The sequence below is a fragment of the Cynoglossus semilaevis genome, chromosome 10 (genome assembly GCF_000523025.1).
Source record: "Cynoglossus semilaevis isolate Cse_v1.0 chromosome 10, Cse_v1.0, whole genome shotgun sequence".
NCBI classification, from domain to species: Eukaryota; Metazoa; Chordata; class Actinopteri; order Pleuronectiformes; family Cynoglossidae; genus Cynoglossus; species Cynoglossus semilaevis.
Genome location: NC_024316.1, coordinates 5,031,774 through 5,045,081, shown reverse-complemented (window position 1 = coordinate 5,045,081; position 13,308 = coordinate 5,031,774). Strand labels below are relative to the sequence as shown.

At 40.3% G+C, this 13,308-nt stretch overlaps 2 protein-coding genes across 6 annotated transcripts in view; both read left to right on the top strand.

The window, feature by feature from the left end:
• Positions 1-13,308, top strand: part of snphb (syntaphilin b) — a 1,167,912-nt gene that overhangs the window by 1,051,568 nt on the left and 103,036 nt on the right. The window lies entirely within an intron of this gene.
• prkcz (protein kinase C, zeta) overlaps positions 1-13,308 on the top strand; it is an 82,452-nt gene that overhangs the window by 62,253 nt on the left and 6,891 nt on the right. For all 4 annotated transcript variants that reach the window (XM_008318373.3, XM_008318374.3, XM_008318375.3 and 1 more), the window contains one exon: positions 6,566-6,681. In XM_008318373.3, the coding sequence (XP_008316595.1) occupies positions 6,566-6,681 (116 nt within the window). The remainder of the gene's footprint in view (positions 1-6,565; positions 6,682-13,308) is intronic.

Genomic DNA, 13,308 nt, shown 5'->3' with positions numbered 1-13,308 from the left:
CACACACACACGTCCCTGCCGAAGCGCTGAGTGTTGTACGTTACGGTGGTATGTTGATTTCGCGGTGGCTCTTGTGTGATTGATGACGCACACACTGGGTTGAAAGTGAAATGAAAGAAGGAAAGATGTCATGTAATATTAAGGATCTTTACCGTATCAAACTACACTGAGATTGTCACTTATCCGACTCCCATCATGCAACAGTGCTGTGGCAGTAATTGGGTCTACTGAAAAATGACAAAAGCTGTAGCTTTGTTTTCACAAGTTTTGTGTGTTTTCAATTTGAGGTAGATCAGTCGTCTTGTAGCCAAGAGGTTGTGGGTTTGATTCCAGGCTGTTTGTTTACTACATGCTTCTTTGAATCCAGCTGAGACACTGTTAGTCAGGAGGTTTATGGTAAACAGTCAAGTGCAGTGTTAGGTGATCAACAAAACTTTTAGTTTATGTCGCGACTGCTCAGACGAAACTAGCACTGTAAAATAAACACGGTTTAAATGTAGTCAAATGCATTAGTCCATGAGCACTTTGTCACTTTGTGTTTTAAAATTGAATACCAATTTGGAAGTGTTCCAGAGTCAAATGTTAGAGACAAAAACCTGCCTGTCTTACTGCGTGATCCAGCAGAGGGTGCTGTGGGCTTAGCTAGAACTTGTGAACTTGAAATGTCTTTTCATCTTGTTTCTAATCTGACTGTTGGCTATTTCTATGCATTTTGCAGCTGGGTTTCCCTGTTGCACTACAGATGGTCATAATGGAATGACTGACTTAAAATATAGCTCATGTTTGCAGTCTTTTTTCCATAGAAATAATGACATTAGACACGAAGAAGTCCATCCTTCCAGTCTTTTAGTATCTTAGCAGTACACCCGCACAAAAACCTATTTTGTAGTATTTTTTGAGTGGTAGTAGAGTGTAGTACAGGGGTTTAACGAAAGGGTCGTGGAAGCAATAAAAATGGCCAGTTTAAAAAAACATTATTATTAGTACGCAACTAAAAGTTTATGGCCCTGTAATTATGACTCATCCTGTCGTAATATTAAGATGTTTCTTCATCTTTTTAACTTGTTTTCAACAAATCCAGGAAAGAACTAAAACCCAACAATGAGCTCAGACTGGTGTCTTTAGGAGGGACGGGTGGGCTGGACGCCACAGACAGTCTGGAGAGCTCATGAAGTGATGAGAGCTGGTTTGATGCTTTGTTGGTTTTTTGTCTTTTGGTCAGAAGTTTTGACAATAACAAAATGACAGATCATCGGCGCTGTAATCTGTTAAATATGAAATGCATTAGATGCTGGGTTTTATCAGATGGCCATATTTATATTCAGTTAATTTCATCCAGTCACTGGTGGGTCTAGTCTTCATGAATTATTTATTGTATCAGCAGATAATAACGTTGCACAAAAAAATGTTTGATGGGTTACAACAGGCTCTTCTCCTAAGGCTTGTGTAAGCCCAGCTAATCCTGCAAAATTGAGCCGTTCCTGACACAACCCTGTCTATTGTTCCGGGTTTGGGACCAGCACCAGGAGTGGTCAGTGGCTGGATTGGAAAAGAAAAACATAGCACACAGAACCCCTCCTCAAACAAAGAAGAAAACTCATTCACATTTTAAGTAACTAATAGTCCGACCTGCCAAATTAAATGTGCCTCGGGAAACCTGTGCACAAAGGTCTTATTCTTGGGAGTCACTGCGAGGCTGCAGTCACTGTGTGTTTTTAACATCCGTTGCTAATGAAACCAGAATCAGATAGGTTTTGTCATTTCTAAATATTAGCCAAAGTTTTATCAGTTTACAGTGCATCGTGAGTGTGCCCCAAAAATTGATTTTGTTATACTGTATCAGATTTTTCCTGAATCAGACCCACTCCTGTTGAGCTCCTCGTTGTTGCCCGGTCTCCCGTGGGACATTTAGTCCTGTTAGCGTTAGCGTGGTTGGGTATAAAAGAGGAAGACAACAATTGGGATGGAGTGTTAATGAGTGCTGTCGCGGCACCTGTGAAGTGCACACCAAAGGCAAACCCGGGGTAGGAATATCAAAGCGTCGAGAAATCCGGGCCCAGCGACAAAGCTGCCATGTAGCGCACAGGGAAAACAAAGTGACAAAGCTGCGAGAAGTAGAAGAGCAGCGCTCTCTGCCCTCAAACTACAAACCTGTCTCCAGACCTGACAGCCCTGGCATGCTGCTCCTGTTGTTACCACATATTAATATTCATCAGACGGCTCCTGGGGGAGCGCTGACTTTTCTCTCTGATGAGATGACACGTTGGAATATCATTTACCTGCTGTCCTCTTTTATTCCCCTCTCCAAACGAGCAGTGCTTTACTGTCAGAGAATTGTCACTCTGATGAAGGCTGAGGAGAAAGTGATTATTTGCAAACAGGTAGCACTGCATTTCACTGGTTGTTGCCCATTTATTCTGAGACTGGAATTAAGATGGAAAGAACCGCCCTGTTTAAATAATGTTGTTGATGCAACTGTTGCAGTCGAAGACAGTTGGTGAGGAATGCATGTGGCCATCAGTGAAGCTGTAGGAGACTGTGTTCTGAATTTGTGTTTCATCACTACCTGAAAAAATATAATGCAATTTTTTTTAACATAGAAACTTTTCCCAAATTCTATCCTGTCCTCTTTAAGGACATGTAATTTGTAAATGTAATTCTCAAAAACAGAGGCCGTGTATTTACTTGGTATCTGATCGATACCAAATCTTGCAGTATTTTACAACACTAGTAAAAACCGGAGTTCCGTTCCTACGGTGTGACGTAACTCGATTTTTGCAGTAAGTCAGAACTCACACACTGTACATCAGTACCTACGTACGTCACCCACCTACACTAACACATCTGGGAGAGTCTGACTTACACCTGGGAGCCATAATGAAGGGCAGAAAATTCCCATAAAACAAAACCGGTCCTCAGTTGAAGCTAGCACCACGTGGAGACATTAGCATGTTGTTACAGCATTCACAGACGCCGACACTTGCAGTGCAGGCTCTTGTTGTCGGATGTTAATCACCTGCTCCATATGGAGATGTGCTCCTTCACCACGGTGGAGAGAGAGGGACAGAGCTGAAGCACCACTCAGACTGGGTGATTAATGCAGTAGTTGTAGTGTGTGTGTGTGTGTGTGTGTGTGTTCTCCATTAAAGTCTTCTCCCTGTTGACTGCAGCTCACCTTCAGTGACATTAACACCTTCCTGAGATCAGCTGATTGACACATCGTCCGGTCCTAGCCTTAAGGCACACACACACACACACACACACACACACTACACCTGACAGGTGCTGTGATCTAAGGACCCGTGGTTCTCCTCCATAACCCTGCCTCTTCACTTGACTCTTTCATGTACCCCTGGAGCCTTAGGGCCACTGTGTTTGTGTGTACACGCGTGCAGAAGTGTGTGTGCGCGCGCACGTACGAGGAGCCAGACTGGTTTCATTCAGTGCCGTTCATTACCACCACACAGAGCTTCTGCCCAACAACACATCACAGGGACTATGGAAAGTAGTAGTAGGAGTAGAGAGGAGGAGCGTGGAGAGAGGAGAGAGGAGAGAGGAGAGGGGAGAGGGGAGAGAGGAGAGGGAATGTGGAAGATAAAAGAAATAACAATGAGTAAGAGGGAGACAATCGGAGAGGAGGACGATGAAGACAGGATGTGAGGGGGTGAGGCTGACAGAGGAAGAGTGTAGGCTGCTATTGAAAAAGAAATGAGCAATTTGAGAGGGAGTGCAGGAGAGAGAGAAAGAAAGAGAGTTTGGAGAAAGTTGGGCTCACTGAGTGGTGAAGGAAAGAATAGGTGAATAGAAAAAGAACGAGAGTTGTTTTTGATTAGATTTTTGCAGCTCACAATGTGGTTTGAAATAATAAGACAAAAGAAAATGAGAAAATCAACACAAAAGTGAAATTAAAAAGCAAGTGGTGAGAGGGTAATTTGGTATTTGTACCAGAAGGTGGTGTTTTTCAGTCAAAGATGATTCGTACTAACTTATTCTTGTCTGAAGACTTTTTTTTTAAACTTTTATTCACTTTTATTTGGTTGAGCATTACAGATAGTGTGACCAGGTCTTAATCAGTAAAACTTCAGACACACGCTGTGAGTCAAAAACAATAGAACTGTAAAGTCTATCTCTAATTTGTTTTGAGCAAGACCCAGAACGATCTTTGTGGATTGACTTTTTTTTTTTACTCTTTTTACTAAAGTCGGACTTTTCCTGTTATTGACACATGCCAAGAAATGACAGCCAGCTGTTCTCTCCTCACGGGAACAACGGGACAATGTGAAAAGCTGTGTCGCCCACACAGAGCCGAACATCTGGCCACTCATAATGGACCTGAGCAGCACTGTGGAGCTGAAACGAACTATATGAAGTCCTACAGTGTCTTGAGTGAAAGCTGCGTGACATGAGACAGTGGTTGGTTTGAAAAGTTTTATAGTGGTTTTAAACAGAACATGTATTCACCATCTGAAATGCAGTTTTTTTTATGTGTTTGTTGGTTAAACAAGTATAGAAAAAGCAATACATGTTGTATTGTAGGTAGTAGTTGCAGTAGTAGCAATAGAAGCAATACATGTATTGTAGGTAGTAGTTGCAGTAGTATTAACAGCTTTAGGAGGCAGTATTGAGTATAAAAGTAGAATCCACCAAAGACTTTTGATATACTGGATTTTATTTGAACTCAACGTAGTGAAAAAATACAGTTGTTTAGGATAGTGTGTGGTGTTTCTAATCGTAATTTGAAAAAACAATAATCATTTTTTGGGATAATTTTAAATAAATTACTAGAAATTTCAGGCGACCCCATTTGAATTCCAGGTGACTCCACTTTGTGTCGCAATGCCAAGGTTGAAAAACACCAGTGTGGGTGGTGATTTTATTTTTAATTTTTTGGGTTAAATGTTACAAGTAAAATGTAACATTGAGAAGTCTGTACCATGAAAAGGTGAATCAGGTGAATTCATTTAGGCGTAGTAAAAAGTTAAACAAAAATCAAGCTTCATGTCCCCTGACTAATTTAAGGTTCAAGGCTCATCTGAATTGTAGAAAGTGTACCAACGTAACTAGAAAATGAGCTTTGTATATTTATATCCAAGCCACAGTCATGCACCATCTTAAACAAAGCGAATCCGACAGTATTTCATGTCTCTCAGCCTTTTTTTTTTTACAAACCCTGACGTACAAGCTCGTATATTTTCAGATGGAGAAAACAGCTGAGCTGTGATGGAGAACAAACCTGTCTCTCTGTGCCCATCTGACTTTATTGTCTTCTCAGAAAATGTCCTCACTTCACATTTTAACAGGACGAGGGACTGATGTGAAACCATGGAAACAAACCCCACAAAAAAGAAAGAAAGAAAAAAAAATCTCCTGGCTGAATCACTGAGCCACAATTATTCTGCTACCTCAGACCTTTTCCACTCTGTTGTTTTTCTCCTGCCTTTTTACAGTCCTGACTTTATTACTGCTCACTGGGAAATGAAGCAACAAGGTGTTCATATCTGACGGCAGCAGAACTGACCGTTTGGAGCAGAGCTGCAGTCAACCTCACATGTTGGGCTCACTCTCCTTTTATTTACGCTGGAGAAAATGGGGCTCTGGATGAGCTCCTTCATAATATACCCTGACAAAATACGGAGTTTGTTCTCCTGTAAAGTAGAGGATACTGTGTAACTGGTATGTAATTTAGAGGAGGTGAAACATAAAGAGTGTGTCCTCTGTGTTTGACCCTAACCCTGGGTTGCTGGTTCGACAGACCTGTACCACAGCGGGATCCAAACCTGTGGTTCTCCAGTACTAAGCTCGATCCTGTTACCACCAGCCACTAGCTTTCCCTATAAAACAGATACGGACAAAAATATAAAGACAGATTTTTAGAAATCATTTTTACATGTATCACTGTTAAGTCACCTCCAGGGACCTGAACCTACACCTCAGAATCAAACAAGAAGACTCTGTCCTTTTGTCTCACGTCTTCCTTTATCACAACCAGCCAGTAGAGCATGAGCAGTTTTGTACCGCCGCCTCGATCCCTTTGTCTCCTTACAGGTTTTCTTCCTCCTTGATTTATAAACTGTATCCCAGATATTTAAGATTTGTGTACATTTCCTGAGCTACAAATAGTTCCAGACTCAACCACCTGGCTTCACACTTCGCTGCCGACTATTGAGATAATTGCTCAGTTATTCCGACAGCAGACCATCGTCTGCATAAAAAAGTTTTCAGGATCACAACAAGAAACAACAGCCTCTCACGGACCTCATGGCCATTTGGTGGATAGAAATAAAAATATGAATTGCTGCAGAAATTGTATAGAAATTGTCTTGCACTTCTTTTCCCACAGCATCAAGCTTTTCCAAAGCCTTTAGATTCTCGGGGAATCAAAAAGTGTAGATAATGAATAGTAAAGTTTCTTCTTCCAAATGTATTGCTGATGGTTTAGTGTCTGCTGAGGAATGATTTCATTTTCACGTTACTTGACATGGTCTGTTATCTCCATTTGTGAGCAAAGCCACCCGATTCATTGTACCATAAAGATTTTTTTATTTCTGTAATTGTTTCCCTGCAGCTGGAGAAGAAAGACGCAACACCACCCTTCAAACCTCAGATTTCTGATGACTACGGATTGGAAAACTTTGACACGCAATTCACTAATGAACCTGTGCAGCTAACGCCTGACGATGAGTAAGTACGCCCGCTGCCAATCACAACGCTGCCAATTAGAGCGTCTTTTCTTTAGGTTCAGTGGAGCTTGACTCGGCTGAATGTCTGACTGTGCTGGTTGTTGTTTTTTGTTAAATGTGACATTTTCACACTCGTCTGTTCACTAATGATGACACCATCCACCTCCTAATCCGGCAGATTTCTAGTCTGTGTTTCCTCATGCTAAACTGAGACAAATAGATCCACCTGGAAAATGTATAAGGCCTCCAGAATATTTAACATTTCTAGGTATTTCTCTTTTCTTTCTTTTACTAGAGGACTTGCTTTTTTTCCCAAAAGGATTGCACATTTCACGTGTGCGTTTTTTAGATTCAACCAATTTGGATTCACCATTTAGAGGCTACGATGCGTTTTAAACCTCAGTTGAATCATTCTCGGAGCCCCTTTAAACAGAGACTCGAATGAGCGTCTGTCTGAACATTGCTGAGCTTCTTCTAAAAGAAGAAAAATCTGTCAAAACTGTTTAGAGTGAGTAATGTATAAACACATGTATCCGTGTACGGTATGTATGGAGTAGTTTGAAGAAATTCAGAGAGATGTTGTGATTGCCTGCCAAACATGACCAGTCGTCCTGCACACATGAAGAGATGAAGCCGAACAATGTGAACCAGCGTCAGCCTCCAGTTAAGTCAAAACACTGCAGTAGTGTAAATATAACTGCCTGAGCTGCTGACATCCATGTGATCTCTGGCCAAGATGCACAGATGTTGCAACATCCCTATTACAGCTCCGACATCATCAGGCTGTGCCAAAAAGTTTTACACCCACTGAAAAAAAATGAGGAGCTACAGAACAAAAATATAGAAACTGACTTTACTGCCAGAAATTAGATTTCAGCTTGATGTTCAAATGTGTTTACATCAGTAGATCATAGACACTTTCCTAATACTTTGGGGGCATCAGAGCCAACCGGTGTTCACAGAAGGTGCAGTCGCTCCTGGGTCATTCTTATCATCACAGGGTTAGTTTGCTTACCCTTAGCTTTTTTCAAACTAGTCTCTTGAACAATCACATCATAGATTTACAACTGCTAAGACATAAAAGAAGCAAAAGAAAACCGTGACAAAAAGGATGGTTGAGAAATGGCTAAGGGTTAGCCAAAAGAAAGCTGACAGTTTTGGAATTAAAACAAAAATCCAAAAAGCCAGTCTTCAAAATGCAAAAATATAAACTAAAATAGCAATAAGTACTTTAAAATACCTTACAATTAGTGAAAAAGGGGGTCAAATACTAATTGAGAGTATTATTTTGTACAAAAGAATTTAAATTTAGCCATAGCTGAAGTTTCGTCCATAATTTCCAAATGTTTATAAAAAAAGATATCTAAATGTCAGTACATCGTCCAAGAGTCAGTAATAAAAATAAATAATAAAAAAAATAAAGTCAGTAAAAAAGTAAGATATATTTGATGACTGACAAAGCCAAAATAAAATGTATTGATATTTTCAGAAATTCTTCTTCAGTTCTTTTAACCCTGGTGGGAGGCAAAATATAACATCATAACCCGGGCCCCATGAAACCTGGATAGGTACCAGGATCAGCCTGCAGCCCAGACTCTGGACTTTTTTTTTCCTCATAGTCTTCAGTAACTTTTCCCAACATTGAAGTCTTTATCCATCGCAGACGTTGTTTCTGATTATTGCTAACATGTAGCCTTCAGCGTGTGACAGGAGTCCATGTTTGAGATTTAACATTTGGATCGGGAATCCAAAGTGAGGAGATCTGGCAGAACAACAGACGCGGCACAGACGTTCACTGCTGCAGTCGCTGCATGAAAAATGCACAAGCCTGCCCCCTGTTTTTCTCTTTCTGTCTTCAAAAATCGGTTCCATAAGGCCGGTCCTTGGCAGGGCCTGCCCACAGATATTACCAGTCTTATGTCAGACAGCGTTTTTCATTTAGGTCCATGCAGAATTGATTTTTCAGGCTCCAGCCTTTATATTTGTCCCGCGGAGCTTTTATTGCTCCTATTTTATCCGAGCATTTCCCTGCAAACATGCTCGTTCAATCACACTGCTGCGCTGGGAATCAAACCCAGCAGTGGCTCCATATTAGCATTGAGTGATTAAAGAGGATTGGCCGCTCCAACAGTGGCAGGGCCAATCAGCCTCTGTAATGTCCTGTATGCTGGGACTCTGTAATTGGGATGGGAATGTTCTGGGAGTTTATCAGGCCAAAGCTTTGAGAGACAGTGGTGTTCACTGCAGCTGCAACAGCTTTGTATGAGTTTTGTCTCCACAGAAAAACATTTCCTTCTCTGCACTCATTTAGGTGGCTGTCATATTTTTTCTTTTTAGTTCAAATATTGACAGAGATCAGGGACAGGGCTCAGAGCAAAAAAATACACTGTTTTTATTATTTGGCCGAAAATTTGATTCACTCATTTTAGACATGAACAGTGTTAGAGATCAGAACCAGATATCTCTGCTGTTCTTTAGTAATAAATCCCAGCCAGCATTTCCAATCAATTTAGCTACTTGGGTACACAACGGACATGGGTTTAAACAGGGCTAATGTCCAAACGGCTGACAGGCTGAAGCAGGAACCAGCCATGCTCCCATTTAGAACTTTCACATGGATATACATCAGACCAGGGTAGGTAACCATTGTAGTAATATTTTATGATTAAAAATGGCTGGACCCCTGCCTTCATCCAGACGCCCTGCTTCTACAGCAGGTACCTCCTAGTAACCGAATCCCAGGTTGGGTTGTGTCAGGAGGGTCATCTAGACATCTGGGCTACCTTTAGATTGATACAGTATTTTGGAAATGTACTCTAAAACACACTTTTTGCAATGTGGTGAATCTGGATCCCTGTTCTGTACCTTTAGTTATCAGTTGACACATTTAACCATTTGGCTACCTTTTAGCAGTTTATTGTGTTACACCTCTGACAATTTATCGTGAAACCTGTGCTTCTTCTACAGCTCTCAGTCTTTCTCTCTCTTGGTTGTTATAGCCTAAAATATGATAGCCTGTAGGATCTAATATTTCTGCCTGTCATTGTCACAATAAATCATAGTTTTCAGGTCAGGTAAGTGAAATAGTAAAAAAAAAGTATTAGTGTCATTATGAGTACCCTGGTGTCCGCAGGAACAGGGTATGTTTTCAACCTTGTTGGAATGGCATCTCTGATTACATATATCCAGCCCTCGGTACATTTCTGATTGCTCCAAACGAGACCCAAATGTCTCTGCAAATTCAATCATAGAAATCACATTCAGAGGTGCTTTTGAGGTCACATGTGACCGCATTCCTGGAATGATCTCCAGAAATCCTTGGAATGATATTGAAGTCCACTTCCTGACGTTTAAGACGCATATATCCCTGGTGGTCTAGTGGTTAGGACTTGGATCCAGAAGGTTTCAGGTTCGAGTCCACAAGCTGCCAAGTTACCACTGAGGTGCTCTGTCATGGCACCGTCCCCACTCACTGCTCCCCGGGCGCTTAAAGCTGCCCACTGTTCACTTTGGTGATGGGTTAAAAACAGAGGTCACATTTGGTTGTGTGTAGTGGTGTGTTGTGTCATTTGCGACAAAAAATGTGAAGCATACTCCAAAAAGTTGGGTCACGTTTATGAGTGAGTAACTGTGCCTGTCAAAGTAGACTAGAAGTTTCCAATGCAGTACTAAGTAAAAGTTAAAATGTCAAGCACATTTAGCAGCAGTTTATATCCTTTGCCAGATGTTTTTTTCTGACTTATCCTGTCTTTTGGTAATGCCTGTAAAAAGTACTACTTGATAACGCATTACTAACGAACCCGTTTAATTCATTTTCTTCTCAGCCAAATTACATCACCTCTTTTTGGATTGCACCACTACCATCGCTTGTCACTACAAACTACACATTGTTCTTTTTTTGTTCCCAGTCCTTATTATTTCAGTCTAAAACAGCAGCCAGTAGATCCTTGCAGCCTAATGAACAACAGGACAAACACGGCAAACATGTATTAAATCCCTGAGAAGCCTGGCTTTAATTTAGAACAGAAACCAAAACCTGGTTGGTTTAAAAAAAAGAAAAAAAGCTGAAACTGAACATTTGCAGCATGACACAAATGTGAAACATGAATTTACTCCTGCTCTAAAAAACTGTAGGATTTGACATTTATCTTGGTTCATCTGAAGTCACCGTCAACTCCAGCAGCCCTTAGCGATGGCCAATACCAGATTAGTTTTTTGGCTATTTCTTCAATACTGTTCCCATTACTTTTTTGTGATTTTTTTTTATCCCAATAAAACACATGACAGATACTGTCCATTTAAAAACATGAATATGTATTTTAATAACATATTAGTCATAACAAATTACAGACAAATTACAAAAAATATTTTTTTATGTAAACGAAATAGTTGAATTGCGACCATCAAGAAACAAAGATGTCTAGTGGACTTGATACAAGAAGTCAGTGCTGTCTTCTGGTCAGTGGTCACATGACATGTTCAATTTTACATTACTGGTGGGATGCTTTTTTTTAATGTAATAATTAATATCGATACTTAATGAGAGTAAACAAAAATCAAAACTCAATGTGATTATCATTATATCAACACTGTGGAATTCATACTGCCATCACTTCTACTTTGTTGTCTATTTAAAGTGAAATATCAAATATAAAATGTGATATTTTGACCGCTGACTTATATTCTGACTTCCTTTATCTGTACTGTTTTTACTGATTATTAATAAGTGCAGATAGACTAAAGGAGGTTACAAAACAGAAAGGCTTCAGGAATAACTGGTTCTTAGATATCTGTTTGAACACGTTCATCTCAAACATCTAGAGCTCAGTTAAATGATTTGCACTTTCCAATGATAATCTGTAATAGTAGAATGATAATCTATAATGCAGCCAAAGCCTCATTTCTGTTCCTTCTTTCTTAATGACTGTGATGAGATTATACACTGTATACATTTGATCACTGCAGTCTCTCATCTCATTTCCTCTGATCTGGCTCCAAGCGTTGTGTGTATTTTTCATAGCTGGACGTCTCTGCTTCATGAACTGTACAGTTCTTCCCTGACAGCGTTCGCTCTTTGCTGTGCCTGAGAAAACAAAATGCTCTCAGTGTTTCAAGAATGAAAACAGACATTAAAAAAAAAAAAATTGGGAAATTCTGAAGAATCTTTGGCTGCTTTCGTATTACTGCTATGGATTTGTTTGAAAACAGAAAAGTATGTTGGAGCAGTGACCTCATCACCACACACCACCACAGCTATAATACCTCTGTCACACACACACATACAGAAACAAAGTGAGCAGTAATGACATACAGATTAGGACTGACATCACTGAAACTGACTACAATTAATAATTATCTGTTATTGTTTTTCCCCTGGTGCCTGAAGATGAGGGTCTTAAATTTGTAGCAGTTTTGCCGTTGACTTTCAAGTGAGTCACTGTCATGAAGCTCGAGTCAAAGTTTGTCAAAGTGTCTTTAATTTTATTGATTCATAGCTGTAGCGACAACCCCAGGGGGCGATAAGGGCATAGGAGTGTCTTGAAAATGTATTTAAATAATAACATTTTGCTCAGCACTTGTGACAGATTGCTCCCTAGCGCCCCCTAAAGTTAGTCACCGGACAACTTGACAAGATAACTTGTCGTGTATTTTCACAATACTTTTTATTGGCTACAGAAAAAACAGAAAACTGTGAAAAAACAGACCAAATATATTTTTCTTTTGACTTAGTGTAACTGAGCATTGAATTACACAAATACCCACCTCTTTGGAAACCGATCAATAAAAGAGTGTAACATTACATTGATAATGTTGGTGTGGCAAAACGGGGAAATGCTTTCAGCCCTTTGGTAATGTAAACATTGAGATAATGCGGAAAATGTTACGATATGATACTTGGTTTTACTCTTTTATTACTCTTTAATTTTGTAGATATTTGCCACATTCACAGCGGAGGTTTTCAAAAACTAGTGTCTTAATGTCAAAAATGTCTTTGTGTCTCCGTATGTACAGACAAAAAACCAGCGTAGAAAGTTTTACACCAAAACATAAGCAAGTGGCGTTTCCAAACTATTAGACGGTTGTTACTGTTAAATTGTGTCCAGGGTAAGCAACGACTGCCTGAAGTGTTTTAGAAAAAACCTTGGCCTTCTCTATTAAAACAAAACAAAACAGAACCTTAGATTTTTTTACTTTTTGGAGGAAGTCCTCTTCTATCCCCCCTAACATCACTATGGTAACATGACATTTTTACACTCACCCGTTGACTTCAAGTACAATAAAACTGGATTATCTGTAATTTCAATTCACGTGCAGACTGCTTCTAAAACAGTCAACACCTTTTCACTTCTTTAGTGCCTGGGTGGAGACTGACGGAGACGCCACGGCAGCTCAGAACATGTAGTGCGATAAATATATCATTGTGAACTGACAGGACATCGCGCAACAGGAAGCTGAGGGTGTTAATTGAAGCCTTATTAAATGCCCATCATGCTCTGCACCCATGACAGATGTCTTTGGGTGCAGCAACCACGGCTGTCCCCATGTTTGAAGGTGCTGCACACCTCTGCTGCTGAGCAGACGCTGATCTTCACTGCAGCTCTGGAGCTCAGCGAGCCTCGCTGCTCAT